The sequence below is a fragment of the Leptosomus discolor genome, chromosome Z, assembly GCF_034619465.1.
Source record: "Leptosomus discolor isolate bLepDis1 chromosome Z, bLepDis1.hap2, whole genome shotgun sequence".
NCBI lineage: Eukaryota > Metazoa > Chordata > Aves > Leptosomiformes > Leptosomidae > Leptosomus > Leptosomus discolor.
In genome coordinates this window covers 66,861,537-66,887,020 of record NC_141419.1, presented here as the reverse complement: position 1 = coordinate 66,887,020, position 25,484 = coordinate 66,861,537, and the positions used below count along the sequence as shown (strand labels likewise).

At 37.7% G+C, this 25,484-nt stretch overlaps 1 protein-coding gene across 1 annotated transcript; it reads right to left on the bottom strand.

Moving 5' to 3' along the window:
- Positions 1–67: 67 nt before the first annotated feature.
- Positions 68–25,484, bottom strand: AGGF1 (angiogenic factor with G-patch and FHA domains 1). The gene is made up of 14 exons (XM_086479642.1): positions 25,311–25,484; positions 24,458–24,554; positions 23,785–23,990; positions 22,827–22,973; positions 20,743–20,931; positions 10,781–11,135; positions 9,094–9,205; positions 7,815–7,866; positions 4,856–4,957; positions 4,339–4,504; positions 4,007–4,089; positions 2,862–2,989; positions 1,821–1,920; positions 68–979 (listed from the first exon to the last, which is right to left on the bottom strand). Exons 1-14 carry the CDS (start codon positions 25,482–25,484, stop codon positions 779–781), a joined length of 2,112 nt encoding a protein of 703 aa, XP_086335768.1. The 3' UTR covers positions 68–778.

Sequence of the window (25,484 nt, the reverse complement as noted above, 5' to 3'; positions counted from 1 at the left end):
GTATCAGAACAAGAAGGTAATAAATAATACACAGACAGCAGTTCTTTAAACATACCTCCTCTTTAAAGGCATGATACACATTTATTAAACAAATTTCAAGTTCTTCACAGAAGAAAATTTTGCTACAAGCCGTCTCTGAACATTGTTTTCTTCACCAATGCTGCTAGTTTATTTCATGGAGTACAGTATTTATTTGAACAGTACTGAGAATAATTTAAAAAGTTGTCCCCCCCCTTAAGCTGAGACATATGACTAGTACTGAACTGTATGAATTTAAGAGTGGTGTGCCTCTTACTGAGCGTTTCATGGTAATCATGAATGAACGTAAAGAGAGGACATGGCAATATGATACTGTTGGTAGGTGTCCGGGGGATTTTTTTTGTTTGTTTGTTTCTGCTTGCTTTTAAACCGCTTGTCAAATGTTAAAGGTATCATATTTAAATTTAACAGGTGTGTGTTTGACTGTCCATGAAGAATTGTGTTAAAAACACAATTGAAGAAACTTCCTGCTCATGACGAGAGTCCCTTTCAAGTACTTAAAATTCAAATAGCCTTCTAAATTCCATTAATTTATTAAAAATGTGTTTTTATAAAAGCATGAAGAATACAGAAAACCAATTAACATAATAGTTAATCTTGTATAATTTTTTCCACAACTGTATTTTACATATCACCAAACTTCTGCTTTAGCAAAAGAAAAAAAAAGAATAAAAATAAATTCTCTCCCCACTATTTACACTCACAAATTACCCTGCTGTGGGCTGTGGGACCTGATACTTTACTCTGCAGTCCCTCTAACCCAAGGCATAATCTTGGGTGTATCTCTTTGTGATTTAGGTTCTTGGAAGTTTTCAGCAAACCTTTCTCTTGCTTTATCCCAGTTCTTCTTATTCTTGCTCTGGATGATCTGAACATCTTCAATTGAGGCTGGTCTACTGGTACCCAAACCTGCATGTGTCTTATGTAACTGAAGGTGGATCTGCCAAATACATTAAATATTGTTGTAACTGCAAGTTAGGTATTTTAAGTACTTAAATCATATTTTATAATACTAATTCTACCCTGTGTCCCTAAGTCCTTCTTTTTAAAGCTGTAACACCTAGACCATACATGGACATCTGAAGTACCATTAAAATGATGTATCAAATCACCAGCTCTAGAACTATGATCTAGAGTGCTGAATGGTGTCACCTGCCACTGACATTACTGTGAAGTACTCCTGACTGAATAGTGTATGATCCCTGTGATGGGTAGCTTGACAACAAAAGGTATGGCGTGGCTCTGAGCAGCACTACTGCCAGAAGACAACATGCCTCTGGTGACAAAAATGGGGTTAACATGGCTGCCACAGAGGCTCAGAACTCAGTGGCTACAGTGACTTCAACCAGCTTTTCCTCTCTCATGGCCTGTCTTCTTGCTTGATTTTTGTGCCACAACAGCCTCAGAGACATGGAAGAACTCCATTATAAACCCATCCTGAATTCACATCACTTAAAAGTATTTCAGTCTTCCTCCAGATTTTGTATTCAAATATGAGATTATTAATTCAATGGCTAGAAGCTGCCTGTCCTCCCTTGTTTAGTTTCCTAACACACAGAGAGACATTACTGGTATTTTCTACTGGACAAAATAATTGAAAAATTTCAAAATACTTCATTAATCACATAAAAAATTACTTGAGATTAGTCCTACTGAGATTATTCCTTCCTAACAAGGGTTTTGAAATTTTTCTAGTGAATAGTGCCTTAAACTTAACACATTTTTCACTGCAAATACATTTCTATTCCTCTTTGCTCCAAGTACAAATCAGGAAGACCTACCGGATCCTTCATGCCACCACCATCCTTGCCCAGGCCTTCCCCCTTCTTCCATCCCATCTTCTCTAACATTTTATGTCCTTTGTTGCTGTTGCTGATTTCGCTTTGAAGAAAGTTTAAGGTAACTGGTAAGCAAGAGTATGCTCTCTACTCAAATACTGAAGGACAAAAGTGTGCATGCATGTGCTGCTTTAGAAACCAGGGCTCAACTACTATGCTGTTCCTACCTCCATCAAGAGCTATCCAGAAGGCCCTAGTGCTACCTTTTGCAAACTCTTTCATGAATATCTTCAGTTACCAAAGCCATACGAAGCATCTGGTCAATATCGACTTTCTTAAAACTCCTTCTGAGCTACTTGCTTACTTCAGGAGTTAAAAGCTACAGCATGGGTGGGAATTGACTACTTAAGGAAAAGGCAGTATTGCTACCTCACCACCAAATCAACCTAATGCATATATTTCATTGTCTCACACTTCCTTTTACTAACTTCAAGAACCTGCAAGTTCATATTTCTTAAAAAAACCCACCCCAACTACAACTACAGAACAAAAGGAATAATTATAAAGAGGAAGATTAAGTGTCATTTAAGAGGTATGTAAATGTATGTCCTATGATAGGCTGGATATTGATAGTGAAAGAAACTAGGTGAAAAATTTGCATGTGTACTATTACTGGGACTGGATAGGAAAAGTAGAAATTGAGACACATGAAAAACAGACAACGTTGAAGGTGTGCAGCTGGGGAGTTCCTTGATTTTTTGAGTTGGTAAGGAGGTGATCTAAGCATCCTTACTGCCAAGTTGAATTCTGTATGGAAGCTAAAGAGTTAATAAAAAGAGCATGTGAACTGGGAAGCGAGAATAGCTTACTGTTTTCTAGCTCTCCTAACACATGATATACAGCTAATTCACATGATATACAGGTAATTCATAATCTAACAAACTGTATCCTAGTAACTAATTGATATGTACTTCATCATAATTTTAAAAGATTCACTAGAGAAGAACACAAAGGATTCACACCCCCACCCCCAAGCAAACTTACATATGAACAGAAGCTGGACTATCATCTCTCTGGAAGGTTCCTTCACTTCCAATGGTCTCTCTGCGTTTTCCTGCTCTATCTTTGTACTTTGGATTCTTCACTGCTTTGTTGTCTTCATACTCTGTGTTCTTTATAAGAAGATTAAATTCCATCAAGACAAAGAAAGCAGGCTTGAAATTCTTTGGTTTTGATAACTTCAATGCTTCCCTCCAAAAGGCAGGCAGCTTCAGCCTATTTCATTAATTCTAAATCTTATAACAAAAAACTGTAGTTCTCATTTAGTCGTTTCTAACCTTACAGCTGTATCTTGTAAGGTATGTTACTGCCATCATCACATGTAATACTGTAATGTGATACTGCCAAATCCATTAATTTCACAGATTCTCTTGAATCTTCTCTTGGTATAAAAAAATCAATCTCTCTATATTAAGCAGAAAACCATATGGTTGCCACTTGTTTTTTCTTTAAACATTTAGCCTGTTCCTCAGCAACTATTTCTTCAGAATAGATGACAGAACTAAGCATACATATAGATTCCATATCAATACTATTTTGGTAGCTGAAGAATGAGAGGAATGACAGCATTCTGTTTCCTATACAAATACTTAGTACAAGTGCTAGATGTAACATCATAGTTAAAATAATCTCTAAACCAGACATAACTTGAATACTTACTATATTGCCTGTACATTCATATTGGCACTCTTAGATGGCAAAGCAGACTTAAAATAAAAACTTAAAAAATTTCCCTCTTCCTTTCATCGTTTTTTTCAGTTGCTCATTATTTTTCCTTTCCAAATAAAAGACAGCACTGCAATTTAGTGCAAACAATTTGCAGAAATAAAAACAGAAATGTCTTAAGAAATCTTAACCTCAAAAGGATGAGGAATCTCGTACACATTGGAACGGATCTTCTTTTCCTCAACTTTTAACAGAGCTTTCATGCCCTCTTACCATCATCTCTCTCTGTGGAGGTTTGTAAGTAATTATTTAGTATACAAAAGGCAAGCTTGAGTTAAATTACTAGGCTCAAGTTTGAGGGCATTTGAAAACTTTCCTTATTCACTGAAGTCTATGGCTTAACATGGGAATCACAAAGTAGATGCAGACTCCAAACATTTAATCAACTTCTATTGTAAACTCACCTGTAAACCATATTTTACCCGTATTTGTTTCAATGCTTTTCTTCTGACTAACTCTCTCTCTTCTTTGCTAAGTGCTGGGCAAACTAAAAGAAAAAACACAGGATTGAATTTCTAATTAATAATATAACAATGTTTTGAAACATAACACAACTGTGAGAATTCTTGTTCTAACATTACACATAGACACACATGCTAAGAAGAAAATACATCATCATGTATTGTAGAACTGTTTCCAGTTGACAAGAAAATTGTAAGATAACAGAAGTAATTATTACATTTATAAAGTAAAGAACCATAATAAAAAAAACATATCCTGTGATAACATGACTAACCAGAAGATTCCTTTTTCCTATCCAGGCGAAGATGTGCTCTGACTTGTCCTGGTTCACATCCATCACAAGTATCACTGCCAGGATGTATATGAAAAGAAAGCACAGTTTCACCAATCTTCACTTCATCTCCATGCTCCAAGACGTAAGGATCGCATTTTGTTTTAGGCTACAGCAAAAGAAAGTTTTGGCAGCCAAGTTAATTAGTTACTAATGAAGGGCACAAACTCTCAAGAATACCACTCGTAAGTCAGTAATTCATTTTGGTCTCACAAATGCAGGCAAGTATTTAACTACAGTGGGTATCTCACTCTAGCAACTGCAATAGTGAATTTTTCCTAATATAAACCAAACGTCAAGTATTGTAAGTGGCCCTAAAATCAGAAGGGAATCAAGGAAGAGACCAACATATGAAAGAAGCCATTCAATGACGTTGTTAGTGATTTGCCATAACATAATTAAGACGTTCACATGACTACAGTTTTCTGCAACATACACAGCATTGTAACAAGTTACTCACCTGGAGAATCTGATTTCCGTTAACAACTGTTCCATTCTGACTGCCTTGATCCACAAGAACATAATTTTGCAAATCGTGGTCAAAATATACTTCTGCATGGAACTGATAAATAGAAGCTTAAGTGAAATGTTCTTATTAAGCAAATACTTCACAATTTTTATGCTATTTTAAAGTAAGATTTCAGAATATATTTTGAGGCTTTTTAAATGAGTGGCTCTGGTACTCTTAAGTTAATGGAGTATTCTACACGGTATGATTTCATCCATATGAAATGTAAATGAATGGGCCACAACAGCATGAGCTAAAGTATACTATTAATTATATAACTATTTTGACTATAAACTAATTCAGTACTGAAAAAGTATATACTTCCAATGTGGTAAGTATGTTTTACTTGAAGGACTGCAAGATTTGGTAATACAGCACTTTAACTGTTCTCAGAAACAAAAGCCTTTTTTCTTGTAAGGTGTACTATAGCACTCAATTTTTTCTTTCAATTATAAAAACCCAACTGATTTCATCCTACAGCTTCAGGTTACTTGGTCTTTCATGTCTGAAATAGCTCCCTATATGCCATGCTTTTACAAAAGTGTCACGTAATTCATCTTCACCTGCATCTTAATGCCCAGACTCAATGAGTAGCCATCATTTGCTGTTCCTTTTATATCCTTTCTGATATTGAGACTAGCAATTTAATTGTTTGTTTTGTTGTTGCAATTCCATATAGGTATTGCTCCCAAATACAGGTATTGCTCTATTGCCCACACAGAACAGAGAAAACACAACTGCTGGCGAAACTCAAATTGATACACTCTACCTCCAAAAATGGCCACTGAACAAACCAAAATATCAGCTTCTGCAGCCTAGTAAGACCCCCAGTAAAAACCAGAAGTCTAAAAAAGTGACTGTTTCAAACTTGATGAGCAAAGATCCCTTTTACTATAGTGGAGAAAAAACCCAAAGAGTCAATCTGGGAAGAAAGTTTTCATTTAAAACCAAATCTCTTCTTATCTTTGAGCAGTAGCAGTTGCTACATTCAGTAACAAAAAAAGAAATAAAAATAGTATTTTGTAGATTGGCTAGCATTTACAACAGGAATACTCCCATAATGGTGGAAACTGACTAGCTCATTCAATAGATAATTTAATTTCTACCTCTCTTTTATTGAATAGAATGAACCCAAACTTCTTCTAAATATGCTAAATCTGCAGGTGGTAGTGTTATTTGTTTAAAATCTCACTTCAGACTCAAGAAAATCAAATGCCAAAGTGGTCCACAGCTATTAACTATAAATAGTGAGGAAAACCTGGTAGTTAACTTTTTGTTTCTACAGGTACATCACTTATCTTCCTGTCTTTTACTCCTTACCTGCAAAGTGAAATAACTTCTTATATATGTCAGGTACCCATGAAGTACTAAAATGGTAACATTACAGAAAAATAAAAGCCTTTTGGCTTCTATATACACCCAATTTCAAATACATACCTGAAAAAGTCATTAATAGCAGGGAAAGATTTGCTTTGGAAATTGTTCAGTATGAAATATGGTAAATAGCCGATTAATCAGAACTATCATTTGGAACAGACACAGTAAAGCATATTTCAGATACGTGCATTTGCAGATGTTTTTATCAATTTTTTCGTTGTTTGGATGACATATCTTTGTCAATCTACATTTTCTTTTAATAAAGTGCTATATTTATGATCTGCATTAAAGTAGTTAGCAAAACAGAGCACATAATTTATCTTTAATCTTTCCTAACCAGAAGAAAAATTTTCCGTTACAATCTGTCACTGAAATAAACTGTTAAATTTTCCAGCTCCCTGTACATCACTTACATATTTACAGTTGCCTTGAAGAAAATCTACAATAAAACCTGTTGCTCTGAGCTTAACTGCAAGGACTGAATTGCTTTATGACAAAGGACGGAGGGCAGCCCTGCCAAGAAGGACTTGGGGGTGTGGGTGGATGAAAAGCTGGACATGAGCTGGCATCCTGGGCTGCATCATAAGCAGTGTGGCCAGCAGGTTGAAGGAGGTGGTTCTCCCCCTCTCCTCTGCTCTCGTGAGACCCCATCCACATTACCATGTTCAGCTCTGGGGCCCCCACCACAAGACAGACATGGACTTGCTCAGCAGGTCCAGAGGAGGGCCACAAAAATGATCAGGGGGCTGGAGCCTCCCCTGTGAGGACAGGCTGAGAGAGCTGGGGTTGTTCAGCCTGGAGAACAGAAGGCTCTGAGGAGACCTTACTGTGGCCTTCCAGTACCTGGGGGGGGGCCTACAGGAAAGGTGGGGAGGGACTGTTTACAAGGGCACATAGTGATAGGATGAGGGGTAACGGTTTTAAACTAGAAACGGGCAGATTTAGATTGGGTATTAGGATGAAGTTCTTTACCGTAAGGGTGGTAAAGCACTGGCACAGGTTGCCCAGAGAGGTGGCGGAGGCCCCTTCTGTTGAAACATTCAAGGAGAGGTTGGATGGGGCTCTGAGCAACCTGATCTAGCTAAGGGGGGGGGGGGGCAGGGTGTTTGGACTAGATGACCTCTAAAGATCCCTTCCAACCCAAATTATTCTATGGAAGTTCTAACTAGGCGATACCAATATTTTATATACCATTAGTATGTAAGACAGTAATGTTTTCCTCAAGTTCAATAACTAAGAAATTCAAGATTCAAAGTATAATTTTTTTACTGTGCATTAACAGTCCAATTGGAGTAAAACTCCAATTAAAAAAATATTTAGCTTTTCTAGACTTTGAAATCACACTGTGTTAAATTCCCATTCAGTAAAATACTGTATGTTTTCCGTTTTCTAACTTCAAATGTAGCTAAACCCACATCTCATTCTAAAAGTTCTTTTAAAAAATTAACGTAAGATTTTGCAAATTTGAAGCTATAAAATCTAAAGCTTCATCCATATGCTGATCTATGTTTCAGCAGACAGAAACAAAACTTACCTTACTGACTCCAACTTCAGGAATCTGAAGTGTGTGTCCAGCATCTTTTTCTCTGGAAAGGCAAGTTGATATATAAATCACAACAAAGTAGAACTATGTCTAATAGGTGGCTTACAAAAGGTATATTTCAGTTGAATACCTTAATACCATGTTTCACTTCTGAGCTATTACGGAGCTTTACGGATGTAAATAACTGTGTTGCTACATACACCATCTAAAGAGTTGCTTCAGGTCCCTTCTTCCATCTATAAACTATGCACAGTAGGCAATGAATATATGATGAAACTGTACTGTTAAATTTTTTAGCTATAAACATGACATATTTATCTGAACTTTTATACTCATACAAGACCTGTAAATAATAGTCTGAACTCTGCATCCTTACGGCTCTTCAGTGCATCTTTGCATCAGTCTTCAATGATAAAGCTGAATTCTTGGTAGCGCTAGGCAGGTAATACAAGCAATGAAAGAGTAATCTGTATAGTTTTGAGGTTTTTTTTGTCAAAAACACTGCAGTAGGAGGAAGGGATTTGTGTATTAGTTTCTTATACTAGGGCATGAAGCAGCAATGCGGCTAGCACAGGACCTATGTGCAAACTGCAAACAGAGTTCTCATCTGTCAGTCTTCACATAAATGTACCTAGAAAACTCCAGCTGTAACAGCAAATCAAAACACATTTTCAGCTGCTTTTATCTAATGCTGATAACGGGCTGACGTTTTCAGTAAGCACAGATGAAAGCATTAATTCATCATTAAATTCATCATCCACAATGAACAAACCAGAAGAATGCATAAAGGCTAGCACAAAACCCAGCTTATTATTTAAAAACCATGAACAAATCCTACTGGAATTTCAATGTGTGAGGAAGTTCAGGATATTCTTCCTTGTGATCTTGAATTTCTGAAGTGTGTTGTTCCATTTCTGAAAAAGTTACCTCAGTGGCCCAGAAAAAAGTTTACTTACTTTGTAGAAAACAAGTTTTCAGAGAATGACTTGCAGCTACCATTAGGACTCAGACACAAGATCAAGTTAATCACTAACTTTCATGACTGCTGAGCTACATTAACTGCGTATGCTGTTATCACAGCAGGCATGACATTACGTGACATGACTTAAACTTCTTACTGTAGGCTAAGCTAACTCAAGAGTACCTTAAAACTGCTGCATGCTAGGAGGACAAGCATGAAGAGTACAGACAAGCAATCCTGAGTGGCTTCCACAGCTTTCAAAGTATGCTACAGTTTCAGATACATATAACAAATCCCATTCAGTTTTACCTTCCAATTGTTGCAGGTTTCACAGCTGTGATAATATAAAGTGATCCAGTCTGTAGAACTGGTGACCTTATTACAATTACTCTGATACAAGGAGGCCAGATCTTTTCTTCATCTATAATTATTGAAAAAAAAAAAAAAGAAGAAATTGTTACTGCCAAAAAATAACAGTTTTACCCCTATAGTCCATAGCTTTCAAACCACTGATATACATTCAGCCATTATCTGTCTGAATCCTAGGCAACTTTCAGAAAGAGAGATGTATAAGCACATCTGAGAGAAAACTTTGATGAGACTACTGTTTCAAAGGCTTTCTGACTGCACACAAAGTATTAAAAATGTTTTACCAATTCTGGTTATTTACATGTGCACAACTGTTTAGTTACAGCAATAAAATATAAACACATTCACAGAATTTACTAGCATATTATAAATTTATGGACCATTAGTCATAACAGATTAGAATAGGTTTTGAGAAAAGCCAACACCTTTTTGTTCACTACATCACAAACCTAATGCATATAGAAATTTGTATTTGATAATTTCTATGCCAAATGTATTTTTTGTAGTTTTTACTCTTACTAGCTCTATGCACCAATAGAGATAAGAAAAAATAATAGATGAACCTACAGATGCACATGCTTCTTTGCCTCAGTATCTGTCAAGTAATTATATTCTAACAGCCGTATGAATTCTGTTCTTGGACATACATTTGCAAAAACAGTCTCCAACGATCTCAGCTACGAATAGAAGTGGTAAGACGGGAAGACACTAGCTCAAAAGGTACCAGGAGGAGAAAAACTGTCTCCAGTTTTTATTACTGCAGAATTGATTACTAAATAGTAAGAGAGGGAAATTTAATCTGAAAGCTTGATGGTAAGCAAGCACATTTTGAATGGCATTAATCACTTAGAATCTGAGTAGCTGAGTAAGTAATGAAAACAGAAGAAACAAACTGACTATTTTTAACTGTGAGGAGAGCGCAGGCTGCAGTACAGTCTTCTATAGGCTGCATTTCATCCTGTGATTTGGAATATCCTTGCCATATACATAGTTCCAACTGGTTGCATTAAGCTTTTCACAGGTTACTTTCTTTTTCCTCCAAGAAACCATTCAACTCTTGAGGAGGTCTTAATGACCTAGGAGAACACCTTCTTTGGTACAAAACAATATACAGGTTTCCTCTCTATACCTATTTCTTACATGTTGCCACTGGAATACACACAAAACAGTACACCACATCCATTCTTTTCACCACAGTGGACTTATCTTACATTGAATTATACATGACTGCTTATTCACAGTATCATAAATATTATACACTAATTGAAAAGAGTTAATACACAGAATTACTGTGAGTTCTGTACTGGAACCTTTATATAGCAATAGACTTTCTTTTCTCCTGTCAATATCCTAATCTAAACACATTTTATTGTACCACTCAGGTTTCTACACAAAATATTAAAACCCTAAACAGCTTTTACAAAATCACCACTACTTACTTCTGGCTACTGTGCAAGCAAACAAAAGGAAAAAAATACTGGTAACATACAGCACTTTTTAATTCAAAGTATCTCAAGACACATGCTCTTTTTTTTTTTAATTATTTAAACTGTTTTCTTGTAGTTTGTTCTTAATGGGCTCCTCAAAAAATACAATAATATCATACATAAAAGCCACAATAATTCACCTTCATTTTCTGAGTCTTCTGAATCAGCAGTTTCTTCACTTGTTACTTCATCCGCACTGCTGTAGGCTTCACGCTCAGAATCTGTAATTTCACCTTCTTCTGGCTCACTCTCTGTGTCTGCCGTTCTACTGTCATCCGTATATGCTGCAGTATCTGGTGTACTTTTGCGTGAATGTGAATTCAAACTGTCTGTAGAAATCGATTCTTTGGCTGTTAAACTGTTTCGTGGTTTTGTGTCTATTTTAGTCTTCTTTCTTATATTCGGGGACTCCTCCTCTTCAGTAGAACTTACTTGCTCAGTAGTGGAAAAGCAACTCAGACTGTTAGATGATTTCTGCTCTTCTGTGTCCAAATCCTGGAGGGGAGTTATAGAATGTTACATTCTTTACAGATTGAGTTATTTTAAAGTCTCCTGTCAGCCTGGAAGTAAATTCTTCACTAGGAAGAATTATTTTTATAACTATTAAAAAATTGTTAAGTTTCCCAAAGTTTTGCACATGCAGTCAACAGAACATTTCAGTAGAAACATTTTCATATCCTATTAGATATGATTGAGACCATCTTCTACTTGGAAAAATGTGACTGCACTCCTCTTCTAAACTTCACTTATTCCTTCCTCTTTGCTCACAACAAAGCTCAAGATCCTTGTCCTCACTTTCAAACTTGTACAACAGCATCTTGAATATTTTCCAGTTTTGCTTTTATGACACTTCTGTCCCTCTCTTACTCAATTCTTGCAACTTGTTTAAAAGTTCTTTAATTGATCTTCATCATATCTTCCTCCTGTTTTTATCTTCTCATTTTTTTCCACAATGGTCCAGAATATCTGGAATGCCCACCCATGCTCGCTTGCTTGCCTAATGACCTGTTCTTCCTCCTTTCAAAATTGCAACATTAACAAATCCTTTCCTCGAGATACTTCAGGGAACTTATGTTTAATTTATGCTACGTGGAACAGTTCTACTGAGAATCCATTTTCTACGGCAATAAATTTCTCCATTGAATACCAGACAGATTAGATAATTCAGATTCTTCCATTGTCACTTGACTTAATCAGCAGAAAAAAAAAATCAACATTTTTTTTTAACCAAGAAATCTAAAGTTTCATACTAATTTTAACAGAGTACCTTGAAAATGTAATTCTCAATCAAGTAGCCCAGATGACCAGGGGGAACACAAATGGCTTCAAAAAGATAAATAAAAAACATCTCGGATTTTAAGTTATTTGCCATCTTGGATTCAAAATGAATGCATTCAGTTGCCCTGAACGGCACCAAATACTGCAACACAGCAGTTAAAAATAAAAAACATCCTTGTTTTTTTTCAGTAAGTTTTTGTACAGAGCATTTTACATTTCAAGATACATGAATTAATGTGAATATTAACATCAGGGAAATTAAAGCACTCTCACTTCTCAGAACTGTAAAATCTTGTCAGTGGCACAGCTGTAAAACAAACACAAGAATTCCTCTCAGCCCAGCAGTCAAGCTGGATAAGACTTTACAGTGTACTTTTAAAACACTTTCAATAAGACAGCAGATTCCCAGGAATAATCAGCAAATTTTAAAAGACTTAATGCTTTTTCTGAAGGACTATCAGTTTGTTTAGGGCTTCTCTACACTGCACTAGCCCTCCTCCTTGCATCCTCTAAGTATTGGAACTAGGAATGAACAGGATCGCATGGTCACTGCCTAATGTTGTTTCTTTTAAATAAGTGATTATAGAATCATAGAATCATTAGGTTGAGATAGATCTCTGAGATCATCAAGCCCAACCGTTGAACTAATACCCCCATGCCCACTAAACCATGTCCCGAAGTGCCACATCAACACGTTTTTTTAACACCTCCAGGGACAGTGACTCCACCACTTCCCCGGGCAGCCTGTTCCAATGCTTGACCACTCTTTCAGTAAATAAATTTTCCTAATGTCCAATCTAAATGTCCCCTGGTGCAACTTGAGGCCATTTCCTCTTGTCCTATCACTTGTTACGTGGGAGAAAAGACCAACCCCCACCTCACTACAACCTCCTTTCAGGCAGTTGTAGAGAGCAATAAGGTCTCCCCTCAGCCTCCTCTTCTCCAGGCTGAACAGCCCCAGTTCCCTCAGCCGCTCCTCATCAGACCTGTTCTCCAGACCCTTCACCAGCTTCGTTGCCCTTCTCTGGACACGCTCCAGCATCTCAATGTCCTTCTTGCAGTGAGGGGCCCAAAACCACACACAGTATTCGAGGTGCGGCCTCACCAGTGCCCAGTGCAGGGGCACGATCACCTCCCTGCTCCTGCTGGCCACACTATTGCTGATACAGGCCAGGGTGCTGTTGGCCTTCTTGGCCACCTGGGCACACTGCTGGCTCATGTTCAGCTGGCTGTCGACCAGCACCCCCAGGTTCTTTTCTGCTGGGCAGCTTTCCAGCCACTCCTCCCCAAGCCTGTAGCGCTGCCTGGGGTTGTTGTGACCCAAGTGCAGGACCCGGCACTTGGCCTTGTTAAACCTCACACAACTGGCCTCAGCCCATCGATCCAGCCTGTCCAGGTCCTTCTGCAGAGCCTTCCTACCCTCAAGCAGACCAACACTCCCACCCAGTTTAATGTCATCTGCAAACTTACTGAGGGAGCACTCAATCCCCTCCTCCAGATCATCAATAAATATATTAAACAAGACTGCCCCCAAAACTGAGCCCTGGGGGACACCGCCTGTGACCGGCCGCCAGCTGGATTGAACTCCATTCACCACCACTCTCTGTGCTCGGCCGCCCAGCCAGCTTTTTACGCAGCGCCGAGCGCACCTGTCTAGGCCATGAGCTGCCAGCTTTCCTAGGAGAATGCTGTGGGAGATTGTAACAAAAGCTTTACGAAAGTCCAGGTAGATGACATCCACAGCCTTCCCCTCATCGACTAGGCAGGTCACCTGGTCATAGAAGGAGATCAGGTTGGTTAAACAGGACCTGCCCTTCATGAACCCGTGCTGGCTGGGCCTGAGATCCTGGTTGTCCCTGCCAAAAGCAAGACTATACATGTCAGACACATTAATTCCATTAGAAAACTTTTTGGCAACTCTGATTTTTGCTTTTATGAATTATCTTTTCCAGTCTATTTACCTTTGTCTATGTTTGGCATGGATATTAGATAGATACCAAGGTGCTCTGCAATCCTAAATGTATTTCTTCCCATAATGCTGTGAGCTACCAAAGTTTTACTAATCTAATCTGAAAACAGAGAAACTAAATGGTCCGCTCAAATCACAACTGAAACAAAGCAACAGATGACTGTGATGCACTGATGCCGAGTATAGTGCTCCAACCATTCAGCTCTTTCTCCACCATGAATCCAGTGATACTTGGTTTCGGCATCACTTCAGATAGTCTAAATTAGAAAATAAAAAGGTGCTGTTTCAAAGCCTGGCTACTGAAGAGGAGACTCTCTGTTCTGGGTTGAAAAAAGGAATTTTAAAAAACACAGAGAGACCAAGGATTCTGTGCATACATTCTGCCAATATGACCATTAAGCTTGTTCTCATCAGTTTATTTTTTCCACTATTACTATAATCAACTGTTAAGAAAGCAAATAAACTAAATAGTTAAGTACTGATAAAAACATAAGCCTTGCATTTAGAAATACTTGTACAAAATTGAGGATTTTAAAATTGCATACCTAAAGATGGAAATTGAGCACTTTATGATTGCACAGATCTGTATTAAAATACACATCTTGATGATGTCTAAACATTAAGCCTGGGGATGCTGCATGTATTCTTAAAGCATTTGAGGGGGTCTTCACTTGTGCTGCAAAAATCCTTTTCCATTATATACGACTACTAGTACTAACACAGAACACATGTAGCATGTATGAAAGTTAACTGTGCAAACAGCACCTAATACCTTGCCTCCATATAGCCACAGCTTAAAAAAAAAAAACCAAAACACAACAGGAACTGGCAGTAAACAGAAGAGTCAGTAAGTATCATTCCGAATGACCTGACAAATACTAGCAATGCTCTCCATTTCTCAATGGCAAGATATTTAACTCTTGCTCCCAAACTCACGATAGAACACACAAAGTATGCAAGTACATGCTCATTATATCCATATTAGGCACATACATTCCTTTGTGTGTTGCTTTGCCTCATATATATAAATAGTCAGTAGACCTACCCCAACAGCCGTATGTTGGACACAGATTGCCTCTATGTGATTCAGCTCTGAAAAACCTTTTATTTACTGGGTATCACCACATGATCTCCAGCTTTTCTCTCACTAAGCATGAGTAAAGTTGAGAGGTGGGATGAATCTGACCTGTAATAAACTATGTCTTAACTACAGGGTTGAGTCAGTTCATATTTCTGCAACCCTGACAGAGACAGCCAAAGGTGCAAGTGAAATCAGGATTTTTATGTATCCTATCAGGAGCAGTCTTAAAAGAACTACAAGTCATGTTCATATGACTAGAATTGATAGTTTTCCTTTATAAAGAGTAGGCCACAAAATACTGATTACAACGACCTGCTGAAGTGTAGACTGGGCTACTTACAAAATATACGTGAGTGATCGCACATTGCTGAAGTGCTTTTAATAAAAAATTCAAACTGTTTTAAGCATTTAACTATACTTTTTGCTTTTCTGTGACAGAGCAAGACATTTTCGTCTTTCAAAACTTCACATTTTTCTGTATTATGCCTGATCGACATGCATTTTCATGCAATTCTTCAGCATGCCTACAAATTAGAATTTTAAAATCACTGTGAGCATAATTAGCTTAATTCTAAGAAATGCACTTTTTAAACTACTGTTTTCTACATCAAGAGTTGGACTAGATCTCCAGAGGTCCCTTCCGACTCCTACCATTCTGTGATTCTGTGAAATATGTACAAACAGAATGTTTCAGAAATGTGTAGTCTGTTCCTTCTTGGTCTGCTAGAAGTTCAATAGGTGGCTTAATGGAATCATGGGTACTCAATGCTCTCCCTAAAGGGCTGAATATTAGATCTTTAGCACTGACTCTCTCAATTAGAAATATTAATCTGAAATTCAGTATTTTACTAAAGAAACATTTGAAACGGTTTAAAATAGCTGTTTTACTCAGATGACTAAGCTTTCACTTGTTAGCAGCATTTCATAAGTACTTCACTTACTGTCTTCCACCCTACACAATAGTTGAATTTCCAATGCAAAAGCCAGAAAAAGAGTAAAGCTCTTCCTATATCATAAAGAAGCTACGTTATACACTGGTGCACAGCTTTTAAATACCGGAAACATAAATTTGCCTTACCTAAAGAACATGTAGTTTGTTTAGTCAGGACACTCTACGTTAATATAGTGATGCTAAATATGTTTCTTCCCAAGTGTTCTAGAATGCCATCAAAGTTTTCTTCAGATGTTTTACTTATACAGTGTTTCAAATATATTTCAAAGTTACTTTGTAGATGGACTGATTTTGATCAAACAGCTTCAAAACTTATTAATACCTTTAGGAAAATAGGTATCTAAACATCAACTACTTGATATTATTTTTCCTTTCATTAAAATATCAAGGTTAAAGGTAAACATCCATGGACTAATGTGTTTGGTGTCTCAACTCTACCTTCACCAGAAGCTGCCAATCCAAAAGAAGAAATCTTCAGATTAGCCATGGTTTCTGTCAACTGACGTACCTAAAGATGGGACGAATATCAGCAAAAAGTAAACTACATGTGATAAAAAAATAAAAATCACTGCTTCAAGAGGTCTATGGGAAATACTACTACAAAAGCCTTGTCTCCCCTACAGAAGTAGCTAGGATGTGTCTATAATGGAAAAGAATATGGCCGAAGTTAATTCAGAGCACCACACTGAAAGAAAACTTATTAGACAGTACTTTAAGAATAAACTGTAAAAATAATTTCTGGAGAAAAACGGCATATGTCAGACCCCGCATCTAAATTTTGCTACGTATTTCTAATGGCCACAATCCAGCAGTAGAACTACAGGATCACTATTGCCCACAGTCTATCCTCCAACCTGTATGGAAGCACTGGATCTAGATATTGGGCCAGGGATCACATTATCATTTATGCCACCTTGCTGGTTTTATTTTTTTTAAAGAACTTTTCCAAATTTACTTATTTAAAGGTTTTTCTTGTACAAGACATAATATGGTATTTCTTGCCCCACTTTTTTTTTTTTGGCTTACCACTGCAAAGAGAACTGAACTATATGCCTGAAAGTTCCAAAGTATTCCACCAATCCTTTTACGCAAGCTGCACAGAAGCAATCTAATACTTCATCCTGGCAAATAAAATTCCTGATCATCTATTAAAAGCAAGCATGTGGGCAGCATGCTTAGTTTCACAAGTCAAAAGAAAATTATTTACAATATAGAAGTTTAGTGACTGAAAAGAATCTCTTTAAAGAAAGTTCTTCTATAAATCAGGTAAATTCCTCAGGAGATACTAAACGCGTCCATTCCCCTCCACTGTCTTTTTGCAATTAGAAGTACATTTATTTTAGCAGATGCTCACTAGTATTTTCTAAAAATACAATAATATTTTAACAGACTTATTTTCTTCTTTCGATTCTCACATTTACATTGCTTTTTCAAGAACGCTGCAATATTTGTGGATACGCTTGCCATTTCTGTAGTGTTAGGAATCCCATCTCACTATTTCTAAGTGAATACTATAGGTAAGATAGCTGAGCACATCAACAGCTTCACAACAGCTACAAACTAAACCTCAACTAAAAAGCACTCCTGTGACCAGAAACAGAGATTGGCCCAGTCACGATCTTTTTTAGATTAACAAGATACTAACTTTGGTTTAAATAGCATAAGTAATCCAAAAATCGCATGCAATTTTTGTAAAAACTATATAGCTACCAGTACCATCTATGCAGAAATACCTGCTGTGATAATCTATACATGCAGGTGCTAGATTTCCTTATTTCTTTTATTTGGCAATTTTTAAGTAATACTAAATATCTATCAATACTTGTTTACCTTTAATCCTTGTGTTTTGTGTACTTGAGCTTCTAAAACTACCGCTCACTGTCTTCCCCCGCTTCACATGCATATTCTTGCAAAACACCTCATCTTCACCCAGGAATAATAATGTTTATTGCATGTATGACATTCTCAGAATTAGACCCTGGTATTGCTTTGTTTACCACTGTTAGTGATCCACAGACCAGGCAATAAACCAAACCATTTTCCTACTTGTAATGGCTGTAGAAAGTAAAGTAAAACCTACTTTGGTCAAGAACCTAGGTAATGTTTGGAGGCATTTTTCAGGCTAGCAGCACAATAACCAATTGAGAAAAGCAATAATGAAGTACTAATCTTCAAAATAATTTTTGCAACTTTAATAATTTAATGGGTATTCAGGGACATGTTTTATTTTAACTTCGTTTTTTTTTTTTTTTGTCAAGAGTGGAAGAGGGAATGGAAGGAAAAAGGGAGAAGGCTGGGCATAAGTGCACAGAAAAGCATTTCAGCAGACAACAGTTCAATTACAAAGTTCTACTTAAACCCAGACATTTTTACGTTTGTTTTAGGGTGTAAATAAAACAATAACTAGCATGAACTAAATAGTGCCTTTACCAATACCAGACTAAACAACAATAATGTTGCCAAGAAATACCAGGCATCTATGAACTGGATTGTGCAGCTTATAAACTATTTTTTTCAGTTTTAGAACAGGAAAATCTAAAGTATTTTATTCTAATAAATCTTGATTTTTTTTATTCTAATGTATTTTTTTAAACTGATGAACAAATTTCTTATATGATTAAGAACCACATGATAAGAATGAAGCATTTTAACTCAGCTATGTAAAATATGACAGTAAGGTGCTTGTTTTTTTCTAAATCTAACTGTATTTGCATAAAACTGCACTGACAAAAAGGCATTCTTTTTGAAGTTTAAAGTGCAGAATAATTGTTTTAAGTTTCACTTTGTATTCTCCCTTTATCGTTTTTAAAAAAAAACAGAAGAGGCCTTGATTCTTGCTGAGACACTAACCTTCACTTACTGTTCACAGATGCAAAGGTCTGTGCACTAGAGAGCATGCTTTAAATGTCTTTCCTGTTGTCTTGTTGGTCAAGCAAATTAATTCACAAATAAAGCAAAGTACTCCGTTCAGTATCAATAAAACACACCAGAAGTGGATGTTTACCTCCTACCTTGTGACTCTGCAAGCTTCACAGAAAAACAAGACCATCTATATAAAAGTATTTTATCAATATAAAATAAGCTAAAGACAAATAGCTATTTCTAGTATAATCAGATGACAGAAGCGGATTGTGACGGGATCCCAAAATGTAGTCAACATTATTTGTTAGGTCAGAGCAACATATGCCACAGAACTTTCATAAATACACTTGTTGATTTAGGTCAATATGTAACAGTTCATCACAGAACTAAATTTAAGACATTTACTGATTGCACTATATGATAAAGGCTTATTCCTACAAGCTTTCCATGATGCTTTCCTGACACATGATAAATAAAGTTCTGTATTAACAATGCCTTTTGAGAGTGTCAGAATACTAATTCAGCAGTTGCAGCAGCAGCATGCCCAGAACTGGGATGCTAGTAAAACTCCTAGCTTCAACTGCACTACCTCCCCTCTCAAGTCTAAAGGATCATTATACTTAGTGTTGCTAAGTATCCACCTCAAGCTTTCAGAAGGGAATGATTCACATGAAATTTTCCCAAAGAGTAGAAATTCTCACATTAGCCACAATCGATTTATAAAATCTGTAACTGATCAACTACCACTATCCATTTAACCTACCTTCACTGGTTCTTAATGTAAACAGTTTCTATTTTCAAATCTTTCAGAAGACCTCACTCCTGACACAAAATTTTTTACACTCTGTACTGATGCTACATAACTATTACATAACAGTATCTGTACACTAACATAATTATTTCAGATTTCAACCAATCAGCTTGACTGAGGCCTACATAATGAAATTATGCAACGGCTAAAGCAATAGCTTTAAAAAATGCAAACTAAGGAGCACTAAAAACTAAAGAAAGCAATACATTCAATTAAATCTTGGGTATACTTGCAGAATGAAGTACACAAATTTGATTCAACATCAATAATAGTGTTCATTAAGAAAATGATTCTTGGCGGTTTAATAGCTGTGTTACAAGAGAACTTCTGGTGTTTAGGAGAAAATGCTTTTCAAGGCAGTAACTGTGTACTATATAGCATGCTTTCTTAGCACTCAAGAACAACAGAAAGGAAGTTATGGTTTTTTGTAACTTAAAATACAAGTTAATTGCAATGGGCATTTATTACGATGTAGAGCTTATCCACACACTACAAACAACAAAAATGTGTTGGCCAAATAAAGTACCAATAGGACAGCATAATATGCAAAGAATTAGAACTTCACTGACATTTCATCAACCCCAAATGATGGTAGAGATACAGCAAAATGTCAATGGAATTAGCTTTGGAATATAGAGTCACAGAGAAGGTGTAGGGTGCGTGTATATGTCGTTTTCAAACTCTTCAGTCATTTTTTGGATTTATCACATTAATTTAAAAAAAAATCCAAACAAAATAAACACCAAACCCCCTGAAAATACAAAACCCCAAAATCAAGACATTGAGGTAACACTGAATTTCTGATATAAGTCCAGTCCACACAGTACCCTGAATTCATTCAAGTGTGCTTGCTAATCAGAGACCTTCACTGACACTCCATTTTAGGCATCTATACAGTTGTATTACAATAAAATAACATTAAAAAAAAGTGAGGGGATCCAAGTTTAGTTTCGTCCTTAATCACTCAATGGGAAAATTATTTGAATGCTAACTACATGTTAGCAATGTGCTGTACATAGTTTAAAGATGTTTGAAACCTTCAGAAAATAAGCATACATCCTCTAAATATAACCAAACTCCACAACCCATAAATTGCATCATGAAAAAAACCCAGCTTTTGCATTTTCTAGCTGTCAGCTCTAAAGTTACCTTATACTCATTTGCAGTAATCCGCTCTGGTTCTTTTCTCTTCTTTTTCCCTTTTTTATCCTTGCTGTGCTGAGCACCAGAGGCCTGGTAAGACTGCAGATCCACTCGTGAATGAAACTGGTACCGTCCGCTTTCCACATCACAGTAGTAATATATTCCAGTTGCTGGATCATAATACAGTTGGTTTTCCTTTATAAGAAACAAAGAACAATGTTATCATCACTTCAATAAACACATTGTTAAAAGAAGCACCTAGTTAATAAAGTACCACATACTAAGTTAAAAAAAAATAAACATACTAAAGAAATGTGGTGGCTTGACCCTGGCTGGCTACCAGGTACCATCCAGCTGCTCTCAACCCCCCTCCTCAACAAGACTGGGGGAGAAAATAAGATGAAAAGCTTAGAGGTCAAGATACAGACAGGGAGATTACCATCATGCACAAGCTAGATTTGACTTGGTGAAAATAAATTTAATTTATTGCCAGTTAAAAGAGCGCTGGAAGATGAGGAACAAAGACAAAACACCTCTCCCCAACCCTTTTTTCCCAAGCTCTACTTCACTCCCTCATTGCCAACACCTCTACTTCTCTTGCTGAGAGAAAGTCTGAGCAGTGCAGGGAGGTAAGACGTTGGGGGCTGCTGTCAGTTCATAACAGTTCCTCTCTGCTGCTCTCTCCCCCTCACACTTTTCCCCTGTCCAGCATGGGTCCTTGCCATGGTCTGCAGTCCTTCAAGAACTGCTCCAGTGTGGGTCCTCCAAAAGCCACAGCTCCTGCGAGGGGAACCTGCTCTGGCATGGGCTCTTCATGGGCCACAGCTCCTTAAGGAGCTGCTCTAGTGTTGGGTCCTCCACAGACTGCAGTGTGAATACCTACTCCAGCGTGGCCCTCTTCCATGGACTGAAGGGAACTGCCTGCTCCAGGGCCTGGAGAACATTCCGCTCCTTCTTCTTTGACCTTGGCGTTTGCAGCGTTGTTTTTCCACACACACACCCTGCACACACACTCCACTGTAAGTGCTTTGCCCTTTCTTAAACATGCTTTCACACAAGCACCATGAGCTTCTCTGATAGGCTCAGCTGTGTCCTACAGTGGAACCAGCTGTGTCCAGGCAGCCCCTGACCTCTTCTCACAAAGGCCAGTAAACCAAATACAAGAACATTTCCTGTAATTCTAAACAATTACTGGACAAGAAAATATATTATTTTCTGTAGTTGTACCATAAAATGTTATCTATACATGATGACCCAAACATTTATGTATCTAACTATATCCACGAACTACGTCAAAGCCAATGGTATCATTTAAGACTTTAGATAATAAGTCCAGAAGTGTCCCTGAAAACAAAGCAAGTAAGTTTTGTGTACCACATGCACCTTTTTTTTTTTTTCCTAAACTGACATGAATGTAATGCTGCAAACAGAACTTCTGTTTTCAGCAGAGTAGTTCCACTGGGATTTGTGACAGTGTATATACCTATCTATATATGAATGTACATATACACATGCTTCATAGGACAAAAAGAAAACCTCCCCAAAAGCTTTCTTATGAAAAACATATAGCAGAAATTAACCATCATGAAATTTTGATCCACTGTCTGACATCTTTTTTCAAAGTTTTTTCTTTCCTGTGACATCTAACTAGTTAGTAACAGCACTCAAGTATAAGTACAAGGATTTTGTTTATTTTCTCTCAACACGCTTTTCACTGTGGAGAAGCCACTGACTTAGTTCAGCCATCTTGTCTTTTCCTAAACAAGTCATCTTTTAGCCCAAGCTGTTAATTTTGAAAGTTACAAAGCAGCTTTATAGTATAAAATTTCTACAATGTCAATCAAGTTAAAGATCTAGGAGACATCAAAAAGAACTGAATGACAATCTAAATTTATATCTTAGCATATCTTTAACTTGACTGAAATCATTTGACAACTAATTAACAAATTTCCATTACTATTCATCTTCAGTTACATGTTTTTTAAATCATAAAGTCAGCTTGGATCTTAGTTCTTCGCTCATATCAACTTTTACTACTATAACTTTTGCAATATAGAAAAAATGCCAAGGGTTTTGAAAACAATCCTTACCGAATTATAGTAGAACCCAGTGCTATGATCATAATACAGTCCTGTATTTTCATCGTAAATAAATCCGGTTTGTGAAACAGCAGCTTCTGCAGCAGCTCGCAAGCTCTCTGCCAAAGAACTCTCTGCTACTGAAGTATCTTCTGCTTCCTGATACCAGAAATTAAGAAATTAAATTTTCTTCTGAAGAGAACCTCCTTGGTTCTTTAGCATTTTACAACACTCTATTCTACATAAAACAAATTAGTACTCTATGGACTTTCAATTGTTTCAAGAATTGTTAAACAAGAAGGCAAAAATCTCGATGTAGTTTACTCATAATTTCAATGGGACCAAGACTTCATCCTGGGCCTTTTGTTTTCCCCAACTTTTACTCAAATGTGGTTCATATCAAAAACATACACAGTGAAAATACCTTTCAGTACATTCCTAAAACAAATTTCTGCTCTCCATTCCATTTCAGTTGCTAGATACTAAGGCACAAAATCAGTTAAGTGAGTGAGATGAAGCGAGTGATCTAAGAGAACGCTGGATACCAGGTAAAAAAAACCCACAACAAAATAAACAATACCCCACAACATCTTTTTTTTTATATGTTGCCTCTTTATACCAATGGAGGAACAAAATAATCAACACAGTACACTAAGAAAGTCAGCATGACCATACTCCACTGATAAAAAATTGCCACACTTCCAGGCTACCTAGGACATATGTTTTAGAAAGCGCCTTTTTTTAAAAAGAAACAAACAAGCAAATCTAGAGGATGTTACACTTGTAACATACTACAAAAAGAACCAGTTTCAAAGCACAAAGATGTTGTCTGCTATCATCAGCATCAGACTATCACAAAAAATCATTTCATACAATGACATCAAGACCAAAAGCCATCTTCTAAATGAAATGAAATATTTAATAAGAGCGCTGACTTCAAAATTGGTAAACCCCCAAACAGTTCTATAACCTGTGAATTCTGGATGAAATTTTCCTCTTCTCCACCTTCAGCAACTTTGGTGCTATCTATCCGTAAAGGAATATTAACATCTGTCTGCAATTCTTCTGTGGAATTATGCTCAGTGCCTTCAGTCCCATGATTGTGCTGCACTGGCAGTTCAGATGCACAGTCTTGATTATCAGTGTGATTGTAATAATTTTCATAGTAGTAATAGTCTGTAGGGGGAAAAAAAAAATTGAAGTTGCGTAAGTTAGCAAAGCACTATTTTACACAATGCAGTTTAAGGATCCTAAATCTTAAACTGGAAATTTATGCATGTAAATAGTTCAATGAAAATCAATGATTAGGTACTGCCTCTGCTTTGAATTTATTCTACTCTTACTGAACAAATTATGTCTTGTTTTAGTGTACTTTAAAAATTGGAAAAACATGTATGTGTTTAATGTATTAGATTACTATATAACGGATTACTATGGCATGAATCCTGCTACAGTCCGTACTACATTTTATTCTGTTATAAAACGAATGGCTTGAATAAATATGAAATGGTCCGAAAGATAATGTCAGGTTACTGAGCTCAGTGCAGCTAAGGATATACACTTGAAATGTCCTTTGTATTAAAAAAATTTCAAAATAAGATACTGTTCTAGATGCCTGTTCAAGCAACCACCACCCGCTCTACCTGCTTGTAACCATGCAGCATAGTCCTCTGTCTGTACTTCCACACTAGACGTAACTTTCTCCTTCCTGTTACGGAGTTCCTTAGTGAGCTCTTCAACCTGAAAGCAAAACAGCGTGTTACAGAACACAACGCTACATTTTAGCTATTTCATATTCTATAATTCAAACAAAACGCAATTGCATCATAGGCACTTCAATTGATCTTTGTTTGGCAGGAGACAATTTTCTATTTGCAATGGTCAGCATAAAGATTAACATAATTTCTGCTCAGAATAATAAAGGCGAGCACTTGGGAGGAAAAAGAAAAACTTAACCAAGGTTATTCTTAAGACTCACACCCTGAAAAGCTGGATTTCAAGCAATAACCACTGTTCTGTGGTGACGAATGGTGGCATTTATGAAACTTCTCTGTTCTGGCATAAGCATTTGTGCGACAGTTCTTTCACTCCTCCCTTACCTGACCTTGTTTACTGAGTTTCTTTCCTTCTGCTAAACGTGTTTTTATCTTCTGACTGCGAAACCAGCTGTGCTTTATCATTCTCCCCCGGCCCCGCAGCCTGTCGGGCCAGACGCTGATCGCAGGCTCGGGACAGCAGGCTCCAGCCAGCAGCCCCAGCACTTTCTCTGATCGCTGAGGCCCCGCAGGCCAAGAGAGCCTGGCGGGCTCCGGGAGGCGCGGGACCCGGGGGTCCCGTAAGCTCAGCCCGGGCGGAGGCGGCTCGCCGAGGGGCATCCGGTCGGGTGCCACGGCGGCGGGGATGCCTGACAGCGCTGGGGCCGGGTGCTGGCCTGTCCGTCCCGGCCCAGCGGGGGAGAGACGGGCGGGGGAGCCGGTTCCCAGGGCGGGGGCCTACCTGTCTCCTCAGCGCCTCGCTGCCCTCCCGCGCCTCGCGGTAGAGGCGCTCGGTGCGGCGCAGCCGGCGCTGCGCCCGCTCCAGCTGCCCGCGGCAGGAGCCCAGGTCCGCCTCCAGCGCCGCCACCCGCTCCCGCAGAGCCCGCTGCTCGCCGCCGGGCGGCGGGGAGGCCAT